Source organism: Hibiscus syriacus, unplaced genomic scaffold, assembly GCF_006381635.1.
Source record: "Hibiscus syriacus cultivar Baekdansim isolate YM2019G1 unplaced genomic scaffold, ASM638163v2 tig00013960_pilon, whole genome shotgun sequence".
NCBI lineage: Eukaryota > Viridiplantae > Streptophyta > Magnoliopsida > Malvales > Malvaceae > Hibiscus > Hibiscus syriacus.
In genome coordinates, this window is record NW_024062312.1 from 1239240 (window position 1) to 1252696 (window position 13457).

At 34.6% G+C, this 13457-nt stretch overlaps 2 protein-coding genes and 1 pseudogene across 2 annotated transcripts; all 3 read left to right on the plus strand.

Moving 5' to 3' along the window:
* The first annotated feature begins 1586 nt into the window (after window positions 1–1586).
* LOC120206711 (probable protein S-acyltransferase 14) lies at window positions 1587–4721 on the plus strand. Its single transcript, XM_039206294.1, has 7 exons — window positions 1587–1931; window positions 2385–2631; window positions 2721–2812; window positions 3628–3751; window positions 3833–3918; window positions 3999–4064; window positions 4548–4721. Exons 1-7 carry the CDS (start codon window positions 1743–1745, stop codon window positions 4674–4676), a joined length of 933 nt encoding a protein of 310 aa, XP_039062225.1. The 5' UTR covers window positions 1587–1742; the 3' UTR covers window positions 4677–4721.
* A 2429-nt stretch (window positions 4722–7150) lies between these two features.
* On the plus strand, window positions 7151–7642 carry LOC120206714 (probable calcium-binding protein CML13). Its single transcript, XM_039206298.1, has one exon. It carries the CDS (start codon window positions 7174–7176, stop codon window positions 7609–7611), a length of 438 nt encoding a protein of 145 aa, XP_039062229.1. The 5' UTR covers window positions 7151–7173; the 3' UTR covers window positions 7612–7642.
* Window positions 7643–9791: 2149 nt separating this feature from the next.
* Window positions 9792–13297, plus strand: LOC120206715 (annotated as a pseudogene).
* Window positions 13298–13457: the final 160 nt, after the last annotated feature.

Here is a 13457-nt window from a genome sequence, read left to right on the forward strand (position 1 = left end):
TTCTTTTCATTTTGGATTATTGAACATAAGGTGAAGTTTGAAGCTCGAACTATGAAATATAAAAAGATTCAAGGACTAGTGATATAATTTCACTATTTTTTTTTAGCTTTGTCAATTAAAATTAGGGATGGGCATGGGTCGGGTTTTTGGTCCACCCAACCCGACCCGACCAAAACAAGATTTCACCCGACCCGATATATAATTTAAAAATTTGACCTGACCCGAACCAAAATAATAATAAAAATATAATTTGTATTAAATAAAAATAGTGACTTAATTGAAAAAAATAATATATAGAGGGGTATTATTATAATTATTCCTAAATATATATATGGTAAAATTATATTAAAAAATTCGGGTCGGGTCGGGTATTTTTCACCCAAAACCCGACTCCGACCCGACCTGAACATCATATTTAAAAAACTTGATATGACCTAACCCGAATCTAATTTTTTTTTAAAATAACCCGACCCGATCGGGTCCCATGCCTATCTCTAATTAAAATATATATAAGGAGAGTGTTGGTCGTCAAACTTTCAACAAATATTCACAAAACAGTAAATGAGCATGTTGACGTTAAACAAATAATGAAAGTTAGATGAGTATATTCGTGAACATTATATAAATGAAGATAAATATTTTTAAAATAAATAAATAAATACGAACATGATACTAAAAGTTTAAATGAAACAAATTAAACATGAACATCTTTAAAAATAAACAAAAGAACACAAATATAACTTTATTCTTTTAAATCCGATTCATTTACACTGCTAAACATAAATACCAAAAGAGAGTATTGTTTAGATATTTTAAAAGATTGGCTCAAGAGCCGATTAGTCTTAAGGCCGGGAAGAAAATGGAACCGAGACCCACCCATCAATTTCCGGGAAAATATTTTCTAGGCTTCCCGAGAAAACCGTGTTGAATGAAAATAATTACTTCTAGTACATTAGAATTAAATTATAGGCTTAATATCAAAATAAGTGTTCAAATTATATCTAAATTCATGAATAAGTGTCTAAACTATTTTTTGACCCATTTAGGTACCTAACGTTACAAACGTTATCCATTTAGGTGTCCGAACCATCAACAACGTTAATTTTCCCGTTAAGTGACACATGTCACAATCTAATGATTTTAAATAAAATTATATATATTTTTAAAGAAAAACATAAACATTTTGAAATAATTCAAAAACTTTGAAAATATTCATTTTAGCCCCTAAACCCACGTCGGTCGTCATCCTTTGTCGTCGACGAAGCTCAACCCGATCTCATCTCCCCTCGACAACTAAAACCTCTATGAAATTATGATCGATCGACGTCGAATCGACAATTTATTCTCTACGAACGCTAAGATTAAAATTGCAATCCCAAACGATCTCGACGGTTAATTGACGACAACTACGACCGCGTATGACTCGGAGGATGGCATAAACTTATTCGAGAATGGGTCAAAAAATAGTTTAGGCACCTAGTCGAGAATTTAGGTATAGTTCGCGCACTTATTTTGGTATTAAGCCTAAATTATATATATATATATATATATAATGCTATTATAAAAGGAAAATTTCAAGTTCTAATCCAAATTTAGCAACGGAAGTACTAACCGCGTCATCAAATTCATTGATTGACCCAAATTCCGGGGATCGGAATTCCTTTCTTCATCGGAGTTCCAAATCCCCCTTTCAAAATCTCATCTTTGTTTTACAAAAATAAATAAAAAAAATATTTAATTTTATGGCATGGAACGTGTTCAAATTCTGCACGGCACTACGTGCTTTGGGTTCGATTATGATCGTTTTCGTTCTTACGATCATTGGTGTCACTTACTATTCAGTAGTCATCGCTCATTATGGTCCGAGTATCTTTCTTGGAGGCTTTGATACGGTTTTTTCCATTGTAGTTCTCTTCTTCTTTCATTCCCTGGTAATAACCTTTTTTTTCTCAGTCCATCTTTTCTCATGATTTGCTTTATACATGTAATGGTCCTGTGAAGAACAAAGATCTTAGCTTTAGTTGTTCCTTTTGTTTGATTTTTTATGAAACATAGGTTGTTTGATCATGAAGGAGATTGAATTTAAGTGATTTTAGAAGATAAAATTTTGGTGGTTTTATGATGAAGATGATTTATTTTTAGCTCAAGTTTTTGTAGGTGATCAAATGCCAGGTTAATTGGTTATGGTAAATGATATGAGAAGCTAATTGTTGTTATTGGAGTTTTGGATTGATGGGGTTTTGCTGAATTTGAAGGGGAGAAAAGGATTGAAATCTGGGATTAATTATCATAATATTTATGGTTTTGTTTCCTGGTTTGTGTTGTGATTGGTTTTTTTAGATGGCATAGCTGCATTTTGAAGTAAGCTTTCCTGGTTTTTTCAGCTTGTAATGGTTACATGGTGTTATTCTTCTGCTGTTGTAACGGATCCCGGGGGTGTCCCGCCAGATTGGAGGCCCCTCACTGATGAGGAGAAAGGTGATGCCGATCCATTGGTCGGTTCTGGTTACGGAAGTGCAGAATTATACTCAAAGCAGTTAGTTATGGCCGGTGATTACATGAGCCAAGACATACGTTTCTGTCATAAGTGCAAACAGTTTAAACCTCCTCGCACCCACCACTGCTCTGTTTGTGAGTAACCTACGATAAATTCTTCGGTTGTAGCTTTTTTGTTATGCCGACTTTAGTGAAAGAAACCCTCGTTTATTAATTGATTTCAGGTAGAAGGTGTATACTAAAAATGGACCATCACTGTGTTTGGGTTGTCAACTGTGTTGGGGCATTGAACTACAAGTATTTCCTTCTGTTTTTGGTATGTTAACTTTCAGCATCTATTTCTAATCTTGTAGCTGCATGCTATTGGTGATATGGTACTTAGTCGGGCAATGGCCATAATAGTGGATTTCCAGTGACCGCCAATATGAACATTGAAAACATGATACAGACCGGTGGAAAAGTGAATAGATGGAACAGCTGAACTTCGGGTGCTCTATGTATGGTTGTTTTCCGCCATATATTTTCAGACTATTTAAGCTTTAAGCCTCATAAGAATCCCCTGATTTATTGCTCATAAGATTAATAGTTTATTTCTCAAGGAAAACGTTATCGTATATTACCTTGATTAGTTTGGGAAGCTGGCACCAACATGAATGCTCATTCTGACTGTTGTATGCGCACTTTGTCTGTTGTTCATCGATTTACATATGAACCTTAGTATGATGAAGTTGTCTTCTGTAGTTTGAATTACTTTAACACCATTATGATGCAAGAATCTATTGAGAAAGATGGCCTTCTTCCATGTAGAATTCTAAAATTCATGTCTTTCTATACTTTTTTTTCTGATAATACATGCACCTGGTTGGGGTACCGTATTCTAAATTTTATCCGATCAGCCATAATAGTGAATTAGTGATCGATATGCTCCATTTATAGCTTTATACTTTCTGCACTTTTCAGCATTGCTATCCTGCTACAAGCTTCTTTCTGCTGGCAGTTGGCATATCGAGACTTATATATTAAATAGACTCTTATGCCAACTAGACATCATTGTTTGACACGCGATTTGTGGACATATACCAAGGGGAAATTGAGCTGTATTTTGATTTTTTGTTCTTAAATTTGATGCAGTTTTACACATTTCTTGAGACAACACTCGTCTGTTTATTGTTACTGCGGGTTTTTATGGAGTTCTTTAATGATGGTGAGATAGATGAAACACCAGGAACACTTGCAGCTACTTTCATCACCTTTGGTAAGTGTCTTGAGGGTTTAAGCATCTTCCATCTAATCAGTTTGTCGATATTTTTAATGAATTGTAACCCGAACGTTTCAGTTTTGAACTTAGCATTTGCACTGAGTATTCTGGGCTTTCTGATTATGCACATAACATTGGTTGGAGCCAATACCACAACTATTGAGGTAATTTCTTAAATGATCATGTTTCTCGTCGTTGCCGGAGTAATAAGTAAAGGTCTCACTGTTTCATGTTTTAATTCCAGGCATATGAGAAGAAAACCAGTCCTAAGTGGCGTTACGACCTTGGTTGGAAGAAGAATTTTCAACAGGTTAATTTTCTTGCTTTCTGCGTCGATAATTATCCGATGTTTGTGTGTTGCATCAATCTCTGGGCTTCTTTTCGAGTGCTTGTCTATCAAACTTATAAGATCGGATTTTGAAGGTTTCCTTTCCGACAAATTCCTCAAAGTGCTCTGTCTCCTGCTCGACACTTGAACATATCAAAGATTGGAAATGTAGTTGAATCTTCATCTTCGGGCCTCGTACACGTTGCTCGACCATTCCGTGTTTACTTATGTAGATATATATATACTTCCCTTTACTCGTTAGCTTCATTAATCCGCCACTCGTAGCATTGGTCCGACAATGACACACTTCCAGGACGCATAAATGCATATCACACCATTGCTGCAATGGACTATGAACTATGAACATTTGTGCAATAAGTTCATATATAGTTATGTCCTCGAGAAAATTATAGATTCCAAATGAAAACTTCACCCGAAATGATTCAACTCTTTTTGTGAATTCAGGTATTTGGACTAGAGAAGAAGTTCTGGTTCATCCCGGCCTATTCCGAAGAAGATTTAAAACGAATGACGACCCTTCGAGGTTTCGAATATCCAACGAGGCCCGACTGGGAGCTGCCCCAGCGGCACTAACTACGGAACAAGAGCAAAGCTATCAAGTTTCAATCACTCATAAAACAAGGAAAATCTGGGTTTCATCTTATGTACATATATATATATCTGTATCCTTGTGATTTTGAAGTGATTACATTAGATTTCATGGTAATTAATTGTTCCTTAAAGAATGGCCTGGTGAGAGCTCAATATTTTCTTTGATTTTCCCTCTTGCCAATCACCATATGTAATCTCTTCATAAGAAACATTGTATTGTCTATATATTCAGTTTTCATTGCATTAAGCCAATGATTAGAACTTTCAGAAATATCTCTTCTTTCACACATTACACAATCTGGATTGGTCTTTTTCTATGTGATTTTACATAATTTTTTGGTTGGTTGCTTTTTCGATGTCTGGTTTCCCCGTTCGTTTGTATATGGCGTTCCGTTAGTTGTAGGATATCTGTATCGGATGGGATTGCCTTTATGGGGAGATCAATTTTTAATTCCTCCGCTTTGGATATTCTTCTGGTTTTTCTCCTTCATATTTGGTGCTCGAGGACATTAAAGTGATCCATTTTCGTATGTCGTTGCCTCAATTGCTTAATCATTTACTTATCAGATTATCATTAGTCGATCATTGTTATATTTTAATTGTTATATTTTAGTTATGATTATCATAAACGTATTTGATCAATATGTATTTGACTAGACGCTATTGTTGATGATTTTGACAAATGAATATATCATAGTCATGCTTTCAAAAAAATAATTTTATATTTTTATTATAACTTAAAATAAAAACAATTTTAACATTCTTTTAATCTTTGGATAATTTTAACAATTTTTAATCTTTATATATATATATATATATATATATATATTGGTACTTAATTTGACTTTAAGGTGTAATTTAGTATTTAAATTTATTTATTCAAATAGTTATCTAAATTTATAATTTAATTAATTTTAAAATTAAAATTAAATTAAAGATGAAAAATGGAGGTTTAAATTTATTATTATACTAACTTTGTTAACGGTCCTCTAATTTTCTTAAGAGGGAAAGATCACCATTTAACCTTTCAAAGCTCAATTGATCGTTTTGTTAATTTCTATAATATGAGGACTAAAAGAATCTAAGGTAAAGTATACAAATGGTCCCCAATTATAGGATGTTACTTTGTTGAGCCCCTAATTATCAAAAGGGTAAATTACACGGATCATGACTATACTTTGATTTATTTCCAATTTCACTCAATGTGCTTTAAAATTGGTCAATTTCATCACTGAACTTAATATAATTGACAAATTTGGTCACTCAGTTGTTTCCCCCACAAACGGCGTTATGACGTCGTTCGGTAAAACTCGTCGGTGAGTGTCATCGCCTATGGCATCGAAAGCGTCTTCGTGCTCAGTAAAACCCTTACCGACCCCCCTCCGTGAAGTGTCGGTTCGCCGCCGAGGACTGATCGAAGTTTCATAAAAAACACATAAAGATTTCATTGATGATTTTTGCGATTTTCGGTTGATTCCTTCGCCGTTGCACCTCATTGCCTTCACCAATGAGTTCTTTGTCCAGATCCGACTGAAACCCAGGTGGTAGTATCCCTTATTCGTCGTTCTATCATCATGCGTCTTACTTGCGTTGTGGGTAAGTTTTCAGAGACTGGAGGGATGATGGGGAAAATGACAGTGGTAACAGCTCAGTGACCCAAAAACTAATTTTTATTAAATTCAATGACCAAAAATGCTAAATGTATAAAGTTTAGTGATGAAATTAATCAGTTTTAAAGTACAATGAGTGAAATAGGAAATAAAGCAAGTGATGATCCATGTAATTTACCCATATCAAAAATTTCAAATAGTCTCAGGGCATTGTTGTATTGAGTATCTCAATTATTAAAAGTTACAAAATGGTCACCCAACTATATATATTTTTCAAACTCATCATTTTCTGTTAAAAACTGACGATCGCTGAGCTGAACGTTAATTCGTTGACTGAGATATGATAAAATCTTATCCCAAAACCATTTCAATTGTATAGTCGTTTAAGATTCTGAGATCAGATTTTATCATATCTCAGTTAACAGGTTAACATCCAATTCAAACGATCATCAATTTTTTAATAAAAAAATAACAATTTTGGTACAAATTGATAGTTGAGTGACCATTTTGTAATTTTTAATAGTTAGAGGACTACAAAAATCAATACCTTATAATTGAGGGACCATGTTTTAACTTCTAATAGTTGGATGACTATTTTTAGAGTTTACCCAAAAATCTAATAGTTTGACCATTTGAGTACAAGTCGGGGAAACACAAAAGCATGTATGGCGTTGGGGGGGTTTTCAGATGAGAAAAATGCGAAAGAAACAGTCAAAACGTATACTTTTTCCCTTCTTCCTCATCATCTCCCTTGTGTTTTACCGTTTCTCCAGTTAAAAAGGCACCTAAACATCAATGGAAAATCATTATAATAAAAAAACTCTAAAAGAACCGCTACAGCGGTCTCGAACCCACGACCACCGCCAAAAATGGGCCTAAGCGAGGACCAGAAAAACGCGATGAAAGAAGCGTTCACGCTCTTCGACACAGACGGCGACGGCAAGATAGCTCCGACGGAGCTGGGGGTGTTGATGAGATCACTGGGCGGAAACCCGACCCAAGCCCAGCTCAAAGAGATCGTGGCTCAAGAGAAGCTAACGTCGCCGTTTGATTTCAAACGGTTCCTGGAGCTGATGGAGAAGCACCTGAAGACGGAGCCGTTCGATCAGCAGCTGCGCGATGCGTTCAAGGTGCTGGACAAGGAGGGGAGCGGCTTCGTCTTGGTGTCGGATCTTAAACACATATTGACCAGCATCGGCGAGAAGCTGGAGCCGGCGGAATTCGACGATTGGATCAAAGGAGTTGACGTCGGCGCCGACGGCAAGCTCAAATACGATGATTTTATTGCCAGGATGGTTGCCAAGTGACATCAAACCTCATTCCTTCTTCGTTTTCCTCATTTTTCTTTTTCTTCAAGAAAATTGTTTGGTTAATTTCTTCGAATGTCCTTTAATTACTGCCTAACTTTGAATTAGTCACTGAATTTTAAAAAGAGAAATGGAAATTTCATCTTGAGGCGATTTTTCATTGTCATCAAAAAAGAAACATCGAATACTATCGAAAAGTCACAACTCTCTGACATGATCTCTGATAGACAAATCTCACGTGGTTTGAAAAAATTAATTAATAACTAATCAAATTTATATATTTTGTTAAATTATATATGTATATCATGACTCTATATCTAAAACGGATACTAATAATAATTCTGAAACCCCTTTGATGGAGGTATCGATTTTGATATATTTTAGTACCTAAATTTTCAAAAATAAATTCAAAATTTAAAAGGTATATTAAAATGAAACAAAAACTGAACTTTAGGTATGATTTTAAAAAAATTAAATATTTAGATACTGAAACAGATAAATCTGATAGTTTATATACTTAATAAGTAATTTACTCAAAAAAATTACACGGGATAACTGTCCTCCAAGAAACCTTTCTTTTTTTTACGTTCGTCTTGCATGTTTTTAGATTACTTCGGTTTTATTTTTTAAAAAAACCTTTTCGGTTAATTTCTTTGCATGTCCTTAAACTATTATCGGATTTTGAATTAGTTACTCAATTTTAGAAGATAAATGAAAAGTTCATCTTTATCTCATTACATTAATCAAATCCATTTATCCTGTTAGATTATAAATAATATTTTATATCTGAATTGAAATTCAATTATTCAAACATATACTTAAAGGTTTTGTATATATTTTATTAACCTAACTTGTATTTATTTATTAATTTGAGTTGTTTAGATACACATTTTACCTAAAACATTTTCTATGATACCATTCTAATTAAATACACAAGATTAAATTATGAGGGTTTTTACCCAAATATCATAAAAATAAATTAATGTTAAAAATAACACATGTTTCAAATTATTTTATGGGTTAACATCATTTTTTATTATATAAGATAAAGACATGTTACGTGAAAAGTACTTTTAGAACGATATATATTGTAGAAAGCGTCTTCCCTTTATGTGGTAGAAGTCGGTCCGAGCTTTAAAGGTGGAATTGTACAAAAAGAACAAATACATGCAATGTGTGTCAAAGACAAATATTTGTACGAGCATAAAGTAAACAACGAAAGTAACACACATATTTTAGTCTTATCTCGAATCACTCAATAATTGTATGTTTAAAAGGATATATTAAACACTTGAAAAATCATCTCCGTTATACGATATTTAAGAAATTCACATTATTTAGATATTGAATTTTCTAAGTATTTAAATATGATATTTTAAATATAGATTTATTACTTTATTGAAAATAAGACTAAATAAACACATCATTGATTGGTTGTGCATATTTGTGAATTTACCTTACATTACAAAAACAAGTATTAATTAAAAAAATAATCTTAAATGAATGTTATTTTTAATTTTTATTTTGATGAAATTATGCATTTAATTCTTAAGCTATTACTTTTGTTTTGTTTTGGTATTTTTTTAAAAAAAATTATACTTAACATTTAGTTTATATTTCAATTTGGTATCCTGGTATTAAAAAATAATAGAATTGTTGACATTATATTTTAAATTTTTTCCAATGATGATACGTTAACATCACCTTTAAGTGTTTAACCTCTACTAAGAATGAAACTTAAATTAAACGTTAGGTATGATTTTAAAAAAAATGTTTAAATACCAAAACACAAAAATAATAACAATTTAGGTACTAAACGTGTAGGTTATCCAAAAAACTATGGAGATGAGAATTAAATTAAATTATGACCAGATTAATAAAATATATAAATATTGAGGATCAAATGTGTAATTATACTAATTTTATTAACTGTCACGCTAACACTTCCGTTAAATGTTAACTACATTTGACTTTATTAAATGTATTTATATAATTGGATGACCTGATTGAAAAAAAATTAAAAATAGTGATCAAATAAAAGGAGGCTATAGTTTACGTAATAATTTATTAGGTTTATGGTATAGCACAAGTACCGATCAAGCAATTAACCATTACTAAAACAGTCATCTCTTGTGTATCCTCTAGAATCCAATCCCAGACCCCAAAACCAAAAATCAAAGCTTCTAAGTTTGTTTTACAATGGCCGATGAAGCAAAAGTGAAAGGTAACGCCGCCTTTTCTTCCGGCGATTTCAACGCCGCCGTCAAACACTTCATCGACGCTATAAACCTTTCTCCGACCAGCCACGTCCTTTACTCCAACCGCTTACGCTTCCCTCCACCAATACGATGTCGCGTTATCCGACGCCAAGAAAACTGTCGATCTTAAACCGGACTGGTCCAAAGGTTACAGCAGGCTCGGCGCGGCTCACATTGGTTTGCACCAATACCAAGAAGCTGTTTCGGCATACAAAAAGGGCCTCGAGATCGATCCTAGTAATGAAGCATTGAAATCCGGCTTGGCTGATGCTCAATCGGTGGCCACGGCTTCGGCTTCTCGAGCTAGGTCAGCGCAGCCGCCGAACCCATTCGATGACGCTTTTCAGGGGCCGGAGATGTGGGCTAAATTGACGGCGGATCCGACTACTAGGGCATTTTACAGCAGCCGGATTTTGTTAAAGCGATGCAGGGGATTCAGAGGAATCCTAGCAAATTGAATGAGCATTTGAAAGATCAGAGAGTTATGCAAGCTTTGGGTGTTTTGTTGAATGTTAAGTTTGCACATGGTGGTGGGGATGACATGGAGGTTCCAGAGGCGGAGACACCTTCACCTCCGAAGCCTCCACAGCCTTCTAAGGATGAGGCGAAGAAGCCGGAGCCTGTACCTGAACCGGAACCGATGGAAATCACGGAAGAAGATAAGGAGAGGAAGGAGAAGAAGGAGAAAGCTTTGAAGGAAAAGGAGACTGGAAATGCTGCATACAAAAAGAAAGACTTTGAAACGGCTATTCAACATTACACAAAAGCAGTGGAGATTGATGATGAAGATATTTCATATATCACCAATCGAGCTGCTGTTTATTTGGAAATGGGTAAGGTATGATTATTTACTACCATAAAATTTACTTATTGCTATGAACTTTTCGACTAGAGTCAAGCTTAGCAATACTCAAGCTCGACTCGTTTACAACCCTTCTGCTTTAAGATGATTCCCTGTTTCTACAAGCACTGTAATAGTGGTTATAAAATTACATCTTGAATGGTTGCTTTGCATTATTATCGAGTATTGATTTACTAAGGCATGATTGTGTATGTTGCCATTCATTTATGAGTGTTCGGAATGTATAATATATGCTTTTAAAAACTAAAATAATACTTCTTTAATTGTAATTATTGCTTTGTATAAATGTGGATTTTGTTGGTTGATTAACATTCATGCTAATATCATTTCAGACTTCAGAGTACAAAATAATTAATGACTACATATTTACTTTTAACAGATTATTTTCACTTTTGGGCTTCTTCAACTCTAGAAGATGATTCCCTGTTTTTACAAGCACTTTAATAGTGGTTGAACTTATAAAATCATATCTCGAATGGTATTTTAGCATGATTTTAAACTGTCAATTTATGATGGTTTTATTATGTTCTGTCTGTCATGTGTAGTGCACGGAATGTATAAATCTGCTTAATTATGTTGGTATTGAGCATGAGTTTTATACATGCACAAACAAATTTTTTGTTCTTCAAAAGACACATGAGGTGGGCACGGATGGGTAAGGAAATGCCTAGCTCCTCTTCCTGAATAAGGATTTTCCTTCATTTTCTTCTTTCTGGCCACAAGATGTTTGAATTTTTTTTGTCTGGAAAGATGTCGAGTGTTATCATTTTTAATTTATTATTTTTTGGCTCCCATTATTTCTACTGCACCTAATAAGATAATACTCCCATTTGTTCACTATAGGTTATATGTATATCTAACTTCAATCCCTCTTCTTGTTTTCTGTCCTTGTAGAATGCAGTATGAGAATTGCATTAAGGATTGTGACAAGGCTGTTGAAAGAGGTAGAGATCTTAGAGCAGATTACAAAATGATTGCGAAAGCTTTGACAAGGAAGGGAACTGCTTTGGTGAAGATGGCTAAATGCTCAAAAGATTATGAAGCAGCTATTGAGACTTTCCAGAAAGCTCTTACAGAGCATCGCAATCCAGACACATTGAAGAAGCTAAATGATGCTGAAAAGGCCAAGAAAGAACTAGAGCAGCAAGAATATTTTGATCCAAAGATAGCAGACGAGGAGCGTGAGAAAGGTATTCATTATCAGTTTGTGTTGCATTCGATGGTATCTTTGTTGTTGTTTATTATTTTCTCTGCTTTGTGTGTCTTGTTACCGATATTTCCTAGGTTATGCAGCATCTTACTGTCATACTCATTTAAGTTTGGTCCAAATCAATGTGTAATATTCATGCCGGAGTGGGCAAAAATAGTAGTCCCCCTAACATGTTTATTTGCTGACTTCTTGAATATATTTATACGCAGGGAATGAATGTTTCAAGCAGCAGAAGTATCCAGAGGCTGTAAAGCATTATACAGAGTCTTTGAGAAGAAACCCCAAAGATCCCAAGGTAAGAACTCTTAATTCTGTTTTTGCGAGTTTTTCGGTAACAAATGCACACAAGATGGCATCATATGGACTGTTGAAATGCATTTTGGCACTTTCAGGCATACAGCAATAGAGCTGCATGCTACACGAAGTTGGGTGCTTTGCCCGAGGGATTGAAAGATGCTGAGAAGTGCATCGAGCTTGATCCAACATTTTCTAAGGGTTACACAAGAAAGGGAGCTGTTCAGTTCTTCATGAAGGAGTATGACAGAGCTTTAGAAACATACCAGGAAGGTCTGAAACACGACCCAAATAACCAGGAATTGCTTGATGGTGTTAGAAGGTGTGCGACTTTCCGCTTCAGGTGTTTGGTCCCATGTTTGTATTTTCAGCAGTGTCATATATAACTGTGCTTCTCCCAATCATTTTGCAGATGTGTAGAACAGATTAACAAAGCTACTCGAGGTGATTTGAGCCCTGAAGAGTTGAAGGAAAGACAGGTAAGTATTTCAATCTTCTTTTATGTTGTTTACGCTGACGCATTAAAAGCTGTTTAGGAGACCACAATGATGTTAAATCGGTGCAATGTTGCAGGCCAAGGCAATGTAAGATCCAGAAATTCAAAACATTCTCTCGGATCCAGTCATGAGACAGGTAAGGACTGAAAATTCGTTGGTTTTGCAGCGCATGGCCTGTAAGTTTATTGTATTCGGGTTCTTTTTTGTTTAGCGATAAATACGAAAACTAAACATGAACTTTGATTATGTACAATAATACAAATAAAAACCTTGATTTTGGCTACAATTGAAAAACAAAAACAATTGGATATATGTAATTATTTGTGTTTGAGAAATATTTGGGGTGTGGGCAGGTGCTGGTTGATTTCCAGGAGAACCCAAAGGCAGCACAGGAGCACACGAAGAACACTATGGTGATGAGCAAGATTCAAAAGCTCATCTCTGCCGGTATTGTCCAGATGAGATAAATGTGACCCAATACTCTTTTGTCCCATTTCAGTAAATCTGTACTTTTGTCGTGTTAAATTTTCCAATCAAGTCAAAGCTTGCAACTTTCTTTGAGCAATTAAAACTATGAAACAATCGAGGAGTTTCATCTCTTATTATATCAATTTGGTTCTACTAAGAAATGGGTCGATTTATTGTAACAAAAATTATGCCAAGCACCTATCACATTTATATTCACAGGAAATTTATCCAATTTGGTACACCAGTGGAAGAGATCA

Excerpts from the sequence above, each read along its gene's own strand:
- LOC120206711 (XM_039206294.1), top strand. The coding sequence starts at position 1,743 with ATGGCATGGAACGTGTTCAAATTCTGCACGGCACTACGTGCTTTGGGT. Across the intron at positions 2,813-3,627 it reads AGTATTTCCTTCTGTTTTTG|TTTTACACATTTCTTGAGAC; the intron begins GTATGTTAACTT and ends AATTTGATGCAG. Across the intron at positions 4,065-4,547 it reads GGAAGAAGAATTTTCAACAG|GTATTTGGACTAGAGAAGAA; the intron begins GTTAATTTTCTT and ends TTGTGAATTCAG.
- LOC120206714 (XM_039206298.1), top strand. The coding sequence starts at position 7,174 with ATGGGCCTAAGCGAGGACCAGAAAAACGCGATGAAAGAAGCGTTCACG.